General features: G+C 34.4%; 1 protein-coding gene across 1 annotated transcript in view; it reads left to right on the forward strand.

The window, feature by feature from the left end:
• The first annotated feature begins 2,126 nt into the window (after positions 1-2,126).
• The window catches only part of LOC108772272 (uncharacterized), a 50,539-nt gene continuing 32,470 nt past the window's right edge, over positions 2,127-20,195 (forward strand). Inside the window, exons 1-2 of the mRNA XM_018537776.1 lie at positions 2,127-2,361; positions 4,145-4,387. Of these exons, the coding sequence (XP_018393278.1) occupies positions 2,127-2,361; positions 4,145-4,387 (478 nt within the window). The remainder of the gene's footprint in view (positions 2,362-4,144; positions 4,388-20,195) is intronic.

Raw genomic sequence — 20,195 nt, forward strand, 5'->3', positions numbered from 1 at the left:
CGATGTCATTTATCCGACGTAAATTACGAGACGCTCGCGTATATCGCAAAACTGCAAGCAAACTATTATCGCGATACTGGAAAATAAGCACTTTGCCCGTCATGCGATCGAATTTGCGCAAACGCGACTTGTCGCATGATATAAATGTGTAACTCGCTGGTTTATGAAGTTTTCATTTTTTATATCGTCGTTTTATGCCCATGTAAGGATATCGCGACATTTTACGTGCAGAATTTTCCCTTACGACTCTATAAAATACTTCCCTAATGGAAACATTTCTATCAAATATGTATCGCGAAGAATAAATAGAGTTAGGAAAAATTTTGAGGAAAATTATTTTATATAAATTGATTTCGATCAACTTTGTTTAATAATTTTGACGTGCTGCGGTTGAAAGTTTTTGACGGGCAACGTTGCAAGTTGAAAGGTCTAAACGCGGCGACGCGCAGCGATGTCCTCCAGAGGCGATATTCTTGGCGGGACAAACAAGGGTGAACGCACGTACGAAGAGAGAGCGACGGCTCGCGCGACTGCACGTACTCTTCGCCTCAAATAGAACGCGCCGCCTGTTGGTAAACTCCGTTCTCCTGTGCCTTTCTCGATCGCCATCAGCACGAGCTCGTTTCTTCTCGAAGGTACGATTCCTTCGCTTAAATACAGCCAAGGAATGCGTGTCTACTAAACAGTCACAAGACATTTAAAATAAGATTATATATTGAACATACCATTGCATTGCTTGTAAGCCCGTGAATATCGATATATTGAACTTCAATCCTTTTGAGTTTATAATAAAAGAATTATGCGACAAAATTAGTTACAATAGGTATATGTTATTTTTTTAAGATCTGACTTATTTGAGAATAGGACATATAATGTCTAGTTATTTTTAAAGATTTCAATGATTGATTAAATATAAAAATGAAATCTCGCACGAGAAGTATACACAAGAAAGCATCAATTATTTTTTTCTATTATTGAAATATGAAAAGCTTGAAAATTACACGCATTATCAGAAATTTATACTATTAATTATATATTGAATAATTCCATGTGATACTGTATAAGTATAATCATGTCGAATCTTACGGTTAGTCCGAAAATTCTTTACTATATATAAATAATTTTTCATATTCTATAATTCTATCTAACTATAATTGAAAAATGTTATATTGTATATATACATCATGTACCTAACATTTTTCAATTATAGTTTAAACAATTTTTTAGTAAAAAAAACCGTTATTAAAACTGTATGTTTTTGTAGAAACACTGGATGTATGTACCACTAGATTCTAAAGGGTTAATTAAATTTTCATTGAAAATGTAATTTTTTAGAATTTTTGTAATTTTTTGTAAATTTTTTAGAATGCGTAACTACGTATATATTTTAAATCTAATTTCAAAGAGTTAATCTCAATTAGAAAGAAAATTTGATTTAAGCGATTTCTAGGGAACAGAATAGTTAGCCGTGTCAAATATGAAGCACATATTTATTTGATGGACAATATTAGGCCGATTAGGAATGGCTGAAAGCTCGAAAATACAAATATTATGTTGAATCTTGCGATAAATTTTAACTTGAATAAAATCAAGTGGCGTTTGAAAATTTATCAATAATTACGAAAATGTGAACTTCCTAGCAAAGTAACTCCTCGATCCGCGTGCAGTAGCGGAAACTACGAAGTGAAAAGTTCCAACGACGGCCGAAAGAGCAGTTGTTCTCTTCGTATCCGGTTCTGACGGCAACCGGAAAAATTATTTTTACTTCAATCGCGAATGTGTGTGCTTCGTCGAAGTAGTCGTGTGTTGCTTCAAACTTTATACTATTGTGAGCTTTTTAAAGATTATATTTTACAATATTTTTCTACGATTTCTATAATAATTTTTCCATAAGACATTAAAATATCACACAGTGTTACTTTGGAAAAAAAAAAGATTTATAGCTAAGTTTTCTCAAGAATTATAATAAATTGTGATTAATTTGAACAACAGAGTGTTTCGTTTTCGTGAATATTGAATTATTATCGCAAAATCTTAAGATTTAATTAAACTGCTATAAGCTTAATAAAAGAGACAATTTTTTAAACATTGAACTTAATGTTGTGGAATCAACGAATGCGAGGCAGATGTCTAAAATGTTACGAATAGAATTAGTGGGTCTTCTATTGTTGGCCTGTACACAAATTCTTACGGAGCACCGCGACCACCGTGAATCACGGGATCAATATGGCTACCATCAGCGGTTTCATGACCTTCAGGAAAGAATAACGAGGGAAGTTCGGGTCAAAGAAGGCCGATTACGTGGCATGGTGGTTCAACCCAGAACTAATTACAATTTACAACTGGTTGACGTCTTTCTTGGTAAGTTCTAAAGTGCCATTATGTTTAATTAGAAAGAAAATTTGTTGTCGTAATTTATTTTTGTATGTTTAAGATCTAAGATAAAAAATTAGTGAGATGTACTTATAATCCTTACGACTGATCATATTAACTTCTGCTTCTTCATGAATTTATATTTTAACGACCAATCGTTTTATTTCTGGATTTCTTTTTCAAAAAGCATATATTTTAAGGATTAACTATGCGTCTCACTTCATTTTAGTACCAATACTTTTTACCAGAATTGTTACTAAATGTAGGAAAACATCAGAGTTTGTTGGCACAGTTTTCGCATTCAACTTTTTAAACAACTAATTATTATGATTAAAATGTATTAATATAATAGAGAGAACCCCTTTCTCTATATTTTCATACCAGGAATGGTTTTGTACATTCTATAGTTTCTTGTAGTTAGTCAAACACGAATATGCTGCATTGTAACCAGTTCGTCCTGATAATGGGCTATATTAAACTGTATATTAAATTAACGAACATGTAACAGAAATGAAGAACATGTCGAAAAAATAGACTTGTAGATAATTTTAGATAAAGATTGTAACTTTTATGGTTATTTTGTAGTGATCACAAATAGCAAAATATTGTTACAGAGAAACAAATATAAACTATTTTAGTAGTAGCTTACTTTTATGAAAGAAATATCAAACGTAAATCGTTTTGTCAAAGTTAAGTTGTAACTGAATGTTCAGACGCAAGTGTGTAACAGTAAGTCAAGCTAATAGACTTTCTTTAAATATCGATTCATATGCCTTCATAAGAACATTCATCTTTCCACGCAAAGAATTTCAGTATTTCCCGTTGAGTGATAGAAAGGTCCAAAATGGACCTTTTCAAATCTCTCATTTTTAAAGAAAGCACCTGAAACTATACTTATGTATATGAATACATTTAATTTGATGGAGACGCTAAGCTGGTTGACGCAAAGCCGTCGTTTCATATGCAACGACCTACTACAACGGTATCTCGATAACGTTCGATATTCCGAGGAAACTCGGCTCCGGTCAGTGAGCAAAAGTTTCCTGGCAGCTGCATATCCGCGCTTTGAGAGTCCCGATACGTCAAAGGATCCAAAACGAGGAGCGCGCGCTCGCGCGTCCGCACGTGTATTTCGGGAACAGATATTACTGCCATCGCCGCACATCTCTACCCCTCTGGCTTTCTCCGTCTTTGCTTGACTCGCGCTGCGCGTCTCTCAACTTGCACTGCCACGCGTCGAATTGCATTCGCGTGTGCATCACATCGTATACCCAAAACCGAGTATACACCGTTCGTTCTCGATACCTATTTATCCGCACATCGCTTCTTGCTTGAGAGTCTTGCTTGTTAATCTTGTAAAGATAAATGAATTAAAGAGAATCGATAGAAATTAAAAAGAATTGATTACAAAATTTTATTAAATTTAAAATCGAGAATCGAGAATAAAATTTTAATCAAATAGAATTTTAATCAAAAATGATGTTTAATTGTGTTAAATAAAATTAAATTGGAATTCAATTGTAATTTAATTTCAATTGATATTCAGGAACGTTATTTAGCTTAATTAGAAATAAAGTTACCAACGTGGTATAAATGAGATCCTCTTTTTCGAAAATATAACGTTTAATGCTCTTATAATAACAATTCAATGAATAGTTTATTTGTTTTAAAATATATTTATTCTGTAATATATAGAAATATCAGTTATTGTATAATATTACTTTAGTACCACGTCATGGATCTAAGAACAAGGTTTTCCCCTGTGTTTTAGGAGTTCCTTACGCGGAGCCTCCCGTGGGGTCCTTCAGATTTTCTCCGCCACGCTCACCACAACCGTGGAGAGGAGTGAGACAGTCGCAGGAATTCGCTCCAGTTTGCCCGCAAGTCTTGCCAAATCTTCGAGAGGAAGTAAAGCCAGGCAGGTACGAGTACTTGGAGAGACACTTGCCGTACTTGAGGAACCAGAGCGAGGACTGTCTGTATCTCAACATCTATGCTCCTCATCAGGCTGAAGGTGAGTGCAAATGGTTATAGAAGTAGAAACAGTATTGCTGTGAAAGCTCAACATTGATACCGAAACTATAGTCAATCTACGATATATCCGGATACATCGAGAAACTCATCCGTTTTTGACATGCTATTAAATTAAAGAAATCTAAAATTGCGATTTAGCTACATTGTAGCTTAAACTACTATTTTGATTGTCCGAGAAATCTAGAAAATTTATTCTAACTTTTAAAAGGCCGGGCGAAAGGTCTAATTTTAATATCTTATAGCAGTCTTTTAGCTTTGTAAGGTTTAGTGGTACATATACATATATGCCTTTAATAAAAATCATAGGTACAATTAAACTATTCAATTCAACTAGAACTTGTTTTAAAGAAAATTGTTTATGATACATTATAAATAGTGTAATTTTCAATGATAGGAAGGGCCTTTTAATGATAGGAAAAATATAACAATTAATAAAGAAACTCTGTTGATTAATATATTTATAGATGTAAGGAAAATTTTTTTAATCTTTCTACATCGTTTTTATCGGTGTTTTATTGCCAATGAATACCTACTTTTTATGATAAAATATTAATTATAATATTATTTAATAATATCATTTAGTATTATACGCAGTCATTGGTATCCGAGGAGGTAACTTTTTAATTTCGGTGCATTCTGACAACCTGTCAGAAGTCCATTGAATTCCTTGAGGTCTAATGAAGTCCGCTAAAGTTCGGCAATGTCCATTGAAGTTCATCGAAGTCCAGTGAATTCGGGTGAATTTCGATGAAGTCCAGGTGTACACCTACTCGTATTTTCTGAGTGACCTTACCTTCTCGCTATCAGTATCCTAATTGTTAACTTACTGTTAACAGCTGTTTGACAGAACAAGTATTACCGATTACAGTAAGCATAGAAATTGCTACAAATTACAACATGCTTGTAATGTGAAAAGTACAAGACCTGTAAAGATTAATTTAATAATCATTCTAATATAATTTAGCTTGATTTAAATTAGAAACAAAACAGTCTCATATATTAATGATAAATTGAAGAAATTGGAAAAAATATTTATTTCTACATAATGATTTATTAAAATACAAAATTTAATAGAAACAAATTATTAAAGTATTTTAAATCAATGAAAATCGATGAGAACATGCCGTAATGGTTAAACTTGGTGGATCTCGGGTGCTTCTATATAATTGCATGTGAATTTATATACTACGCATGTAGATTTTTTTTTAATTGCGTGCCGAATTTTTCAAGACTTGAAACGCAACTCTATATTAAACTATCGCAGTAATATCACGAGTTAAATTGATTAACAATGTGACAATTTTTAATGCTCATTGCGCATCTTACATCGTTCTTAATAATGTTGAATGACATATTAAAATCTGTAAATAATTAAGTTTTCATTGCGAAAAATATTACCTCAGCCGGGAGTCGAACCCCCGGATCTCTTGCATTCCGTGCAAGCGTTCTAAGCCTTTAGACTATCCATCAGTATGTAACTCATCAGTAAATGTATAATTTAACACGATGATCCTCATATTTAAAGTTGAGAATAACTTTTTAAAACCGCAGACAAAATAATTGTCCGCAGAATGAAAATATCTGGCATTGAATTAAAACTTTTCTCGGATTTTCCTGGCTACAGCAAACGAAACATGAAATATCACTAGGAAAAAAAGAGGGATTGGATCAACGTTCCATCTCGCACAGTTCCGGCTCGCGATTATGCGGGAGCATTCGGCTCTGCAACGAGCTTTTCCACACGGCCAACTGCGTAAAACAGCTGCCATCGATTTACGGGGCTGGCCGGTGCGGCGTCATGGTGGAAGGAACGCGGCAGGTTCAGTTTTCGCGTGCGCGTTATAAATTCATTCGTTGCGTTCGTATATATTCATTCCACTGCGACCGGTCGGTCGCTCAGTCGGTCGCCCTATCGATGCACCATTTTACAATACTGTTGGCCTGAGTGGGTTAAAACTCGCGTCGCCGGACTATTTACGAGCGTATGGAAATATCTGCAAGAATTCCAAATCGAATTGACTGGCGGGGCTTTCGGCATAACTACTATGAGGTATCACTCTAGCAAAGCCGCATCATCGCGCCGCGTCAGCGCGTTTGTTTCACCCTGCGATACGTCCGCCATGAGCCGAAAATTTTTTTCCATTGCATTTCCGCGATGCAACATGATTGTGAATCAAAATCATATTTCTCTCGGATCGATTTCAAAATTTCCCTACGTTTCATGTTAATTATTGAAACCAACATGAATAAATTACGGAAAAAATTGAGAAGGAAAAGTGAGAAAACTACTCTTTAAAAAATAAGTTAAATAAAGCCGACGATTATCAATTAACTTAATTAACTAGTAAAAATCTTCATTTAAAAGAGACTGTAGTTGTTTATAACTTTTTAAATTACAATAATTAACATTTATATAATACATTATAAATATAATAAACTATAATTTTAAACAAAAAACAATCTTTGAAAAAGATTTATATATAATTCATAAAAATAAACATTGGTTTTATTTAACTTTCGTTTAGGTTATTCGCAATACTTCTATTCTCCCTTAATACTAAATCTTTTTTTTTTCATAAGATAAATAGCTTTTCTTATAAATTTCTTATAACTAAAATAATTTGAGCTAGAGAATTAAGGAAGATTTGATTATTGTGATTTTAAATTTTTTATGCTTTTAGAGATGTATCATGTATATAGTTTTTGCAAAAAATAATTGAAATTCAAAACTTTCTATATAAAAATAAATGTTATAAAAAATGGTATAAAATAGTGCAATAAGGTCAATATGTAACAACAAAATTTTACAATTTAACTAAAAATGTTCCCTCATTTTATTTTAATTTTTTAAAAAATATGTTTGTTAATGAAATAATTTTTATCCAGGTTTCAAATCACTGTAAATTCTTTTATATCACTTTCAAATATAATATAAAAATATATCTAAAATTTTTTCATTTTATAAAAAATACGTATAATATTTCTTTAATTTAACTTTTGTATTTAAAATATTCTATATATTATATCTATATATTTTATATCTGATCTAAATATGATGTAAGTCGCTTATAAACTAATTTCTTCAAGAATGTGGCGTATCTTCTTTATCCATTTCCTCCTTCCAATGTGGAAATAGGTTAATCTTTTTTATCACTTTTTGAGAAGAGCACTCCATAACTCTTCAGATAAACACGATAAGTAGCACTAGATTTCCTCAGCGTTTTCTTATAGTAGGTAGGCATAACCCGTTAAAACAAGCTCAGTTTAAAGATACCGTAATTACCGCAATTGTGGTAGTCTCACTATCTTAAGAAATCAAAATTGTAAATTCTCTATCTCAAACAATAAATAAAGAATATAACATACATATTTATAATAGTACATACATTTATACAGCGTTTCAAAATTTTTGAAGCTTTTCAAAAGCTTTGTATTTTAATAAGTGTTAAAACTTATTATCTTTACAGATTTTTTCATTTTTCAGTTAAAAAAATATTATAGTAATAATTACGTTTCCTAACACAGAATAATTCAAAGCAACACGGTAGGTCAGAGAGTCATCATGCTTATTCTCTCAGAGCGACGCGAATGTTGGTTGGAAAATTCGGTCGGATATTTTAATTTTGTTTCTATTTCGACGAGCTTAACGAATATATTAAGGGAGAAACCGCAGACACGAAATTATTATTACGCATCGCGGAGTTACCATTCTGCGAAAGATACATCGGATTTGGGATAAAATGTGCGTTGATGACTATCCTATCTCGGTGGAACTCTGCTTTGGGGTTGAGTGAAGCTAGAGTAGAAAACGTGTGCACGAGTGGTACTCGAGAAAGTCGCCAGAGCTAACACGGCTTTTGTACCGCCTTGTCGTTCTATGGTTCCAACGAGACCAATTTCTCTTCCATCGTGCTTTATCCAAGAAAGGAGGTAGGAGGATGTACGTACTTGCAGTACTTTGTGCTTAGTGCCCCATCAAAATACATATAATTATATCGACGATGCATTCATATACGAGTATCTATACATACTTTACTCCCGAAAGTGAAGTGATTTTCGCTTGTTAATTTTACCTAAGCCGTGTTAGCTCTGCGTGCTATTCACGAATGTACTTTACGTATAATCACGCTATTACTAGAAATTAAACTTTTTAATATTGTCGAAAAAAATAAATAAAAACAAAGTATATATAATTAATCAATTTGTCCGTCATAAAATACAGAAAGAACAGTTTCCTTGAAGTATTTAAAGATTTGGATACGTAAATGGTCGAGATGAGTTAGATTGAAAACTGGAACGACTAAAAAATTAAATGAATTTCATGCAGCCTTCTCTGCATAATTACGTATTTTTGAGAGTATAAATGTTGCTGGAAATACGTAAGTGAATACAAAAATTATTCATTCCGTGAACGTTGTATAAATTTGTTTCCCAGAGGAATAAATCGTTTGAAGGAATTCTTATGATGTCTCTTTGAATCCTAATTAATGGAAGGCATGTCGCCATCCTCTGAAACGATGAGTAATGTTTAATTCCTTTAGAGTTGCTTTCCATCTAAGTCTAAATTCCGAATCCAACATAGATCAAATGTCAATTGAATTCGATAGTGAATTTACTGTTCTCTGTTTTGTCATGTAAAGATAATCTTTGATCCTTCAAACTCTTGCTTCTTTGCAAGAGTTGAAGATTCTGATCCTCTTTGGATTGTCTGCTCGCAGATTCAAATCTGAATATCGAGGTGAGAAAGCTAGCATTTGAGATTCTCCTTACGGTCGACGCATATTCGGTACGTCGCCATATTGCTTCCCTCCGCCTCTGTAAATCTCGCCCTCGGGCGAGATTTATTCGACTGTGCACCGTAGATCGAGCATTAATGAATTTTCCGATATTTTACAGCGCCGCAGGGGTTACGATCGCTGAAAGCCATCTCCCTCCCTTTCTGCTTCGTATTTTTCGCCTTTATTCTCATCCCCTTTCCCACTCAAATACACATACTGTCTGTGTTACTCATGTATATCCATGAGTAGCAGAATCCTAAAAAAATTAAGGAAAAAGTGTAATTTATATTACAGAACTGTGCCTAAATCATACATAAATTTAAAAAAATCTTTGTCTAATGTAAAAATAATTAGAAACAAAAAAATAAATCATTTGTATATAATTAAAATAATTTAAGGAAATAAAAGACCTATAAACGAGTAAATATATATTCTTAATTTGCTCGTTTATACAGGCCTTTTATTTCTTTATATTGTCTAATCTGAGTCTAATGTAAAATTTAACCTAGTAATTTATTTTGTTCTCAAATCGATTATTTCTTTGATTGTTATCTCTATTATAATATACATAGATTCATATTTTTTAAATTAGAATATTACATAATATTATACCCGGAGTTTTAATATTTAAGAGAGCAAGTATATCTTACACAGAATAACTCTTTTAACCTACTACTAAATGATTCCGATTTATTCGCAGTCTCAGCACATCTTTCATCACTCGACCACGGCTTTTCACCGTGCATGTTCGCCGGCCGAAATGTACCGGGAATAAGTTTTGTTTACCAACCGTGCCGCGAGCGGTTTCAAATTAAAACGTCGGAGCGGCCGCGTGGGGCCGATTTTTCCGCCTCTTGCGGTGAAGGTACTATAAATCCGGAATAACAGTGGCCCCTCGATGACGCCGCTCGGCGTTTATGAAGAAGAGGAGGGGAAATAAATGATTTAACATCGACGGTATCATGAATGTTGAATGACGATGTGAATATTTTGTCATAAATTAATTGATATTGGAATTATTAAAATTGAAAATTGTATATTATACTATCTTAAGAAAATTAAGAGATCACCTATTTTACCCTTCAAAAATAGGCAATTTTCAAAAAAGTATAATTTCGTCAAAAGTGATTGTAATGAGATCTTATGTAGTTATATACTCTTAACGCGTAAATATATCAATTTTCTGATAATACATTTGCTGTTCCGTTGGCAACAAAAAATAAGTGTTTGGAAATAGTACATTAGCTGCGTTCGGTAATAGCAAATCTGAGGTGTCGGAGTGCTCTTACATTATAGCATATGTCACGTGCACTATAGAAAAAGAGCACTCCGATGCCTGCCGAACGCAGCTATTGTGTAACAGTGGAGGATAGTTGTTATAGCGCGGCCGCGCGGGCGTGAGCGCACGAGCGAAGCGAGTGCCGACCTATATAAACAAATATGCCCCCACTCGCTACATATAGAATTTTTCATTACAAGTGCTCATCGTAATGTGCCCTATACAGCAACGTTTTTGCGCAGAAGAGTGGGATTAGAGAAATAACTCAACGGCTTGAGGTATTGGCTATTTACCGCACGCAAAAGCGTTGCGGTATAAAGCACATTACATGTACGCGTGATGAACAATAATTTAATCTTTAATTATTTATTGAGTGTCTTGTACACACAATTTCATGTAAGTACATAATTTCGTGACGGGATGTAAAGGAAAGGGTAGGTTCCCTTCCATGATGAAAAAAAACAAGCATGCGTTTTATGCACGATTGTATTTATAGCAGATGTAATAACATATTTGTCAAATATATTAACCAAATATCTTAAACTTTAAGAGCCCAAACACACACTTTTGCATAACGCATAAAGCATGTGCATAAGGAATTTCATTGGCCCATTTTCTTATGCATGAGTCAATGAACCAATCAAATTCTTTATGTATATGGTTTATGCGTTATGTAAAAGTGTGTGTTTGGGCTCTAAGAATTATATATCAGAAGTATTTCTCGTAAATCTGGGAATTCAAGGTTTTTATTTTCATTGATCGGGAGTGCGCGTAGTTGAGTTTCCGAATGTAAGAAACCTGCAGAATTTCAAGCTCGCCGAAAACATTTAACAAAGGATGGCAGGAGCTCTTAATCGGTTGAAAGGAGTCGGTGACCGCTTATACGGCACGGTTTCCTTTAAAACTTCTTAGTTGGATTTCCTTTTTTTTCATGAAACTTTGGTGAAAGAGATGCTATCAGCGAAATGAAACACGTTAAGCTTATTTTATCATCCTGTTTAGCTCCGATGACGCTAGACCTTCTTTGATGTGCCTATCACTTTTATTGAAATTTCAAAGCCTGATTAATAAAAAAATTTGTCAATACATTATTGCTTCAATAGGAAATTTTGATAAATATAATAAGATCCTAGTATCCTGTGGAAAACGTTTACACCAGTGACAGTCTACGTTTCTCGGAAAAGGTTCAGATCACCAGGAAGTTCGACCCGTTAGTAACGTTACGAGCAACGCCCCAAAGAAATTGGCTTTGTTACGTCAGAAAGCGAAACCGTGCATTTTCGTTCAGTTTCGTGTTCTAGAATTTCGTGAAATACATGCTCGTCCTCAAAGGCTGCGTCTAATGGCTCGTGTCGCAAAAGTTGCCCCAGTCAGTTTCTCTTCGTCTCTTTATTGCTACTTCCGTTTAACCGGCGGCATCGCATCACATACATTTATTTATATAGGGTAGAAAGATGGATAAGTTCGAAATGCGTGGAAATTTCAATTCTGTATAGGATAAGAAATTTAACAATGTGGAACAAGAAATATTATCCATACAGAAACTTGAAACAATATTGTGGCAATGTTTATAATGTTACTACAACATTACTGGAATGATCTGTATGGGTACTGATTACGTAAAAATATCGAAACAACAATCTCAGATTAGTTAAATAATAATTACTTTTATTTCCAAAACCCCTTGATCCTAAATATCTCAAAAGATGTAATAGGAATCCTTCCTTGGAGATGTCTTGAATTCACGAACTCTTATTCAGGATTGGCTTATTCGAATTGCGGGACTTTTAGAAACTTACATTTCTTGGATGTTAACTGCATCGAATATTGGATGTCTTGCATCTAAAGTGTCTTGAATTCTAGATGCTTACAGTTCTACGCTAATCCTCCCTAGAAAATTTAATTCAAAGGTACAAGCGTCTGCTGAACTCACTGAACCGTTTAAATGTAAGTCATTAATATCCATTATTCGCTCTTACCGTTTTCGTCAAAGACCTAAAAACCGCGTAAGCAGACCAGCGGCAGTCGACAGCTCCTTCAATATACAGGAAACAAAGACCCGACTTACCGGCAACAACAATGACGAGAAACAACGGAAAGTATCGTCTGAAGCGAAAGTTGCAGCCGTCGTCGCAGCTAGCACGCCGTTTATTTTAAGTTCTTTCAAACTGTACGCCGAAAGGAAACGGCGACCGCGCGAGTTGAAAGAACGCTAGATGGAGGGGAGATACAAAGGAAGAAGAAAGAAAAGGAATGAGAGTAAAAGAGCGAGAAAGAGCGAAAGAGAGAAAGAGCGTATCGTGCTGAAAATAGAGGAAAGCGAAGAAATGGTGGTTGCTCCAAACCATTAGACAAATTTTATATATAGCATCAGAGAACTCATTTATTTTTGCCACACGTTAGTTATTGCTTTTCACCCAGAGCAATAATCGACATTTCGACACTGCAAAACGAAAATATTACCTTTTTCTTCTTTTTCATACGCGATAATTGAACAACTATCATCGTCGGGTGAAGAAAGTTTTCCCATAGAAACAAATAATTCTTTCTAGTCACTACATTGTTCCTAAAGAAACTTTTTATATTTAGGCAATAAATGTAAAAACTATCTCATAACTACACTTGCATCGATACCTGCCTTTGCGCCCCAAAGCAATAAACCTATACAATCTCAATTATATATATATATTCGATAAGTCTTCTTTCTTCTTTAGCTTCGTAGGTTTTATAGATTCTTAATTTCTGAACACACAAGATAGATTTAAGAATCAATTGGGAATTCGCAACAAATAGTTTACAAATCCTAACTTAACATATTGATTTGTGTGACCTGGGTATAATTGTATAATAGAACCTCTCTTAGCTGGGTGGTTCATTAACACATGGATCACGTTCGATTCCTCGCGTGATATCTGGGCAACGTAGAACCGCCGCTAAACATAATCGGCTGAATAGACGGATATCCATGCGGGTCGCCGGAAGGTTCTTGAACGAGGGTCGAAGGGATGAGACGGCATGATTCGAGACTTACATAATGATGAACCGAAATCCGTGGCATGCACGGCCGATATGTTACTGTCCGCTTCGATGGCGTCTGGTCACAAGTAGATAGAGGATGAGCAAGCGGCGCATGGCGCACCGCTTTCCACCCATATTAAGTGGCTAACCCACGGCCTGCAGGATGCAGTAAGGCATTTGCAAGTGACTTCGTCGGATGCTCACGAGAGGACTCGGTAGTGGGTGGAAAGCCCTGACTCGCGCGATTACTGTCGACTGTTAATATCGGAAGTTCACTCATCCATACAATTTGCTTTTGAGGAAGACTCACGAAATAAGATGAAAAAGAAACGATAAAAAATTTATTGTATTTTGGACGGTATTCATAAATGCACTAAGAGAACTTTATGAAGTAGCAGATTTTGCTAGCTTAAAAGATGAAGCTAATCGACGTGAAGAGAATATTAAAATCATCTATAATGAAAGATAGACAATTACTCGTCGACTTTTCTTTATGGCCGACAAACCATCCAGAATATAAAAGATGTTTTACTACATAATAAAAAGAGCAGCAAAAGTTGGATCTGTACTTGTAGTAAGAATGATAACGTTACACCTTTGTTTTGAAATGATTATTGCATTGGCTAGATTTATATTTGTTTTAACTTCTACCAGAAGTGATGGAGTTTGCTAGAAGTTTGATATCAATGGGACTTAATTGGAACGATTGCAATGATTTTGCTTGTTAGAGGTATTAGAGCATTTAATTGGACGAGTTTCTAGAAACGGCTGGAGTCGTTTATGACTCTAATAAATAGAAGCGATTCGTTGACGATAATCACGGATTACAGAAAAACTTTATGGGCCACCGCGTTATATATCAAGATTTACTTCTATGTCGTGTGTTATTCGCTAATTTTATCGCTTGCTGTTAATCTAAAATTAACGTTAATAACGAAAAGGTTCATTATAATTGAAAATTTTCATTTTCTTCCAAGTTTAAATTAGATTTAAATTTGATTTTTACGCACATTTCCAAAATTTTCAATATTTTCCTTTTTAAAGCTATTTTACGTTATTTTAATATTCTGTTTGTTTCTTTTTCACGCTATTTCCATGTTATTTCTAATTTTCCGTTTGCACTATTTTCATTTACGTTCTACAATCATTTTATGCATGTTTATTGAAACAGATGACTCTCGCGAAGAAACGCAGCTTCATCGATCTTCTCGAAGCAATGCTCCGTTCGCGGGGGAAACGTCTTCGACTATTTCCGTACGTTTGCACGGGCACGAAAACACGAAGCTACTACCACAACCCTCCTTCTCATGCATCGGTGAGACAAATCGATGCTTCATGAATTTACAGCGGATGAGTCGCTTGGTCGTTTCATGAAATAGCGCGTTACAAACCGATCCCCATTGATTCGCTGCGATTTGTAAACCATCGGTCGCTTCGCTCCCTTGCCCTCGACCTCACCCCCTTTTCATCCCTGCAAAGGAACGCAGCTGCTAAGTTTTCGTCCAATAAGATAAGCGAAGCAATTGTAGCACGAGATGTCCTGGGCGGAGTCGCTTCTCCCTAAAATAGATTTCTGTGAATCGCTAATATACTGAGAAAGATTTAATGGAATTCTCTGACTTTAGAAGAGAATTCGCAAAATACCGCAATGTCCCGAAAGATGTATTACGCTGCTAAGAAGTACGCCAGTATTTTGTAGTCGCCTTTTCTTACAGGATTCTAAACTTATTCTAAACTTGATACGATTAGGCTTCAAGTCTAGTTTCTTGTATAAGATAAAACTTTTCAATCTATAATATTAAGTTCTTAAATTTCAGAACGTAGATCCTTTAAATTTCTAAATTCTCACTTTACTACTTTCTAAATAATTTTATTCTTTTAAGTTATATTTACACATACCACACCTAGAGAAAAATTACTTTTAAATTGAAGAAATCGTTTCTTTTATCGATTTCTTTTAAGTTAAATTAAAAATATCTTTGAGGATAATATAAAAAATTATTTGATTTCAAGAAATAAAGTTCAAATTAAAGAAAAATTTATTTTATTTCAAGATATGACGTTTAAATCAAAGAAACTTTTCTTTAATCGTACAGTAATGCACTAATTCTTTGATTCAAACAAATTTTTTTGAATCGAAGAAACTTTTCTCTGGGTGTATTCTTTTAAAATATAACATTATATACGGAGACAAAAAAGTTTGGCCACAAAGTTTTTTGCGTATTTATCAAATTATTATAATCACCCATATTTAAAAAAACAGATTCTGAAGTTAAATATATTTTTACCTTATTAAATAACCGGATAAAACTTTGCATACACCAAAAGATTTTCATTTGTTATGAACTGAAGACAGCTCCACAAGCTGACTGAATTAATCCGTAAAAGATGCGCAGCCATGATGATGCGGAAACAAAAGTGGCCATTTTTTTATTATTTATTATTTTTTTAGTATTTATTAAGATACAACTAACATTCCAGACTTTATTTTTGATAATTATACTGATTTGACAAATACGAAACTTTGTGGCTAAACTTTTTTTTATTCTGTACATTGTTACTATTTTTATTATTAAAAAAAGATAAAACTATACGTAAAGATGTGCATAATTCTTTATTCTTTTCTCTCTTATGAATATTTACGGATGTTATCGATATTAATTCTAAGTATATAAATTTTAATTGTCAGTGTCTCGAATATGTTGAAGGATTTATCATGAAATTGATGTTCTTTTGTAGGATTAACGTAACCGATAGGTTACGCAAGTTTTGGCAAGTTCATCTGCGCGTTATTTTACGGCTTTTGCCTTTGACTGACAATAAAGCTAACAGCTTACTGGTATCCCGAAGCCTCTCTTCACGCATCAGTATAATGGAAAAGTTATCGGAACCGCTTTAGAACGGATCTTGAAAGTTACGGCAACAAATTCACGAACTCATCGGCTTCCTCTTTAGACGTTCTCGAAACTAATAATGCATGATGATATTTTCATGTTCGAGAGAGAAAAATGCTTGTTGATGCTAAAATTGCGTGAATATGGACTCTTCACACAATATATTTAATTTTTAATTTTGATATTGTATTACCTGATCATGGTTTTGGAAGCATTTGTACATAATTCTAAAATACCCTTATAATTGTACGATTATTGAAGAATAGAGATCAATTGGTTTTACTAGATTAGAAATATTAAATTAAATTATAGAGAGAGATTACTATATAACTACAAAAATGCAGGTTGACTTATTATTAATTATCTTAGATATTATGCTGCTTATTTTATACGGATCATTTTATCCGATTAACTTTACATGATTTGGCTTGCGCAAATCATTTTATGCGAGCATTATTCAAGAGCATTTCGAAGCGATGAATATGGAATATTGATGTTGAAATTAGCAAGCTCTTTTACAACCTAATTAATGTGGTGTCTGTTTACAATACTGACCATATTTAGCGGAATATCAACACATTACAATATGAATATACATAATCGCGCTGTTTTTTTAAACAGCAAATTCTGTTAAAGATTTCGGATTCAATTATCCGCAATAATTTTTCACAATTTCATTAGTAAAGAAAAATTCAGAGACGTTTTTAGCATTTCTACGAGTAAGACGGCCGATTCCTAATGAAGTTGGGATAGTTTATCGCGGAAGCACATCAGGAATTATGAATGCAGTCGTAAACGGCAGCCAACACTTTTCTCGTTGCAAGATGGCCGCAATGGGTATCGTACAGCGGGCGCAACTCCCATTAAGCATCTCCAAGCTGCAAGTAGACCGGACTAACTGCGCCCCGCTCGACTTCTTACATTCTAATGAATATAAATATTGCCCTCTCGCTTCGTCTCAGCTATTCCGCCCAGCCTCTCACACCCTGTATAATTGTTTCCGTGGGAGCGTCTAGACTTTCAGATAAAGTCCCTATTATTTTACTAACAGTGCATCCCCCCATCGCTTCTCCATCAGCGTCTCTAACAATCCTTCTCACCTCCTACCCTTCCTTTTCGCTGTTAGGTTTCGTATTCCGCACTTCGATAGCGGTCAAGAGCTCCGCTCGAACTCTCTCCGCTCGATAAAATCTTCTGCGGCCCCACAAATTTTATTTATCGCATTCTGGAAGTGCTTGTTTAACACGTACGTTCGAAAACGTATCGTTCGCCGAGAATCGATACGCGTCCTGTGTCTGCCACGCCCCCGCGATTATTTTGACGAAATTTCTGTGAGTAGACCATATTGTGTACCAGAGTGATCACACTGTCCAAAATCTGAGGAAAATCGCCGAATCTAATGAAAATTCAACGGATCCCATTGGATTTTTGCCGACAGTATTGGAAATGTTATTACCTTGAATTTTTTATAACGTTTCTATCACTTTAAATTCTTGGCGTAATTTCGGTTCTGGTTTCTAAAATTTCTGCATCTTGGAATTCTTAATTTGTAGAGATCTTTATCTGACTTTGCACTTTGTGTAGTCTCAATTTTTGAATCATTAATGTTTATCTTAGGTTTTTGTTCCTACAATCCACTCTTTTAAATACTTGTTGATATTTTCATAGATAGAAATTCTCAATATTTTAATTATTAGATTTTTAATTTTAATTAGTGGAGTTTCCTCTTGTATAAATATTTTTTATCTAACTTTTATGTATATGTGCAACAAATAAGAACACTGAATTGTTGCGAATGTAATTGTGCTGCTATATTTTTATTATACAACCATCGTAACAATATTGAAATATGATATCTGCAATTGCTACAATATTGAATGTCAAATGTGAAAAGCTGCTTTTAAGTGACAGTAAGCTAATAGCGGGGTTTAATCCGATTCTACTCTTTTGTGCCCGATAACACAGCAGCGTTCATATTTCATTCCTTGTAGAAGCCAGCGACAGCCGGGATGTCATTAAAATATTTATTTTCCAGTAGGAAATAACTGTTCAACGCAAACACAATTTGCTGATGTTTGCGTTATGCATGGATGCGGGTGCGTCCGTAGATCATCGTTGATCTTGGTGTATTATCTTCAATTACCTGATGGAAGTAATACAAACCCTTTTTAGTTGACCATGATTTAAACCGCACTTAACCCGCGTTAAATTACGCATTTCAATGTAGATTGTAAACGACGTCCGTCTTAATCTTTCGAGTGAGTCTCTTTGCTAGGATTACACCCCAGGATTGCAGGGATTGTCAGAGACCAGGATTCAGTAGACGAAAATTACAGGCAACGAGGTAGATGAAAATACGGAAGCGATGCGCTTCGTAGATCGCTTTAAGCGGTATTATGATAGCGTTGTCGTTGAGGTAATTATCGTTTGAGTGCATATAGCTCTTAGGAAGATATTAAAATTATCTACTTTGTTATTAGAAAATTTCTAATATTGCGCGATTAATAATTAATATAAATATTTTTAACGTGTAAAACTTAAAGACAATAATATCTATTATTTCTTTAATAGAGAGGGGGGAATAGATTGTCAAAAATCTCTTCAACGAATTTAAAGCCTTATAAAAATATAAAATTTTTGAAACATCCGAGAAAATTAAGGAATTCTAGGATATACATAAAAAGAAAAAAAATTCGCGTGTTTTAATCGATGTCGTTTGATTGAAACACGTTATGCCAAAAAAATTAAGAGATAACTTATTTTGTCCTCCAAAAATAGGTAATTTTCAACAGAATTAACTTTGCCAAAAATGATGTGCTTGAAGTGTCTATTTTTCAGATTGTCTATATTTCAGATAACGGTCTGATTGATTTTTTACGAAGCTACACACATATAAATGGAAATCTGTCAAATCTTCAAACTTTTTACAAGCTTTGCGAAGTTCCATTGACGTGAATTAAAAATTGCACATAAATGCACTTTCGAAAGGCTGAATCTTGATCGGAAGATTGTCTATTTTTGAAGGGCAGAATAGGTAATCTTTTAATATTTTTATATAGTGTGTAAAAATTCTAAAAAAGGTTGTGAAATATTTGGATTAAACATTCACACATTCGGAAGTATCTTTCATGACATAACAATGGGACTTGCTCGCGCGAGTTTAATCGATTGAGATAGCAGGTAATCGTGGCACTCGCGGTGGAGCTTCCGGCATGTAACAGGACATCGTAAGTCCTCTTAACATGACTCGCACAATGGCTGGCAGTAAGGCCGATGTGTTTCCATGACCGGGTCAGTTCCATAATACCACGCGGACGGCGCAGCAAGAGCCGACCGTGGGATGAATGTTACATGTGCATGCCACTCAGCAGATTGCAGCCGACTGAAGTGCAGTCAGATATGCCACACAACGGTAGTAGCATCATCCTCGAATGGCGTGGACACTAGCGATGACGCTCGTCGAAAATCTAAGCTATCCATTGGCGTAGCTGTAATAAACAATCATATTTTAAAATTCTATTATCGATCTTTTAATAAAATGCGAACGATTAAAAAAATTTATTTATATTTAAAAATATTTGTATTAAAAATATTCAAAATAAACGATACAGATGCCAATGTATAGAAATCATTTAAAGTGAGAGAGTTAAGATACATTATTACAGACATCCAAAAGCCCACAAATTTCACTAAAGGTTAACAATTCCAACTATCCAAGGTACTAAAGTTTCACAGATTGAAATTTCCAAAGATTCAAAGTTCCAGAGTTTGAAAGTTCTAATAGCTGGAAGTTTCAAAGGTCCAGTGTTCTAAATATCT

This window comes from Cyphomyrmex costatus, unplaced genomic scaffold, assembly GCF_001594065.2.
Source record: "Cyphomyrmex costatus isolate MS0001 unplaced genomic scaffold, Ccosl1.0 scaffold182, whole genome shotgun sequence".
Lineage (NCBI taxonomy): Eukaryota > Metazoa > Arthropoda > Insecta > Hymenoptera > Formicidae > Cyphomyrmex > Cyphomyrmex costatus.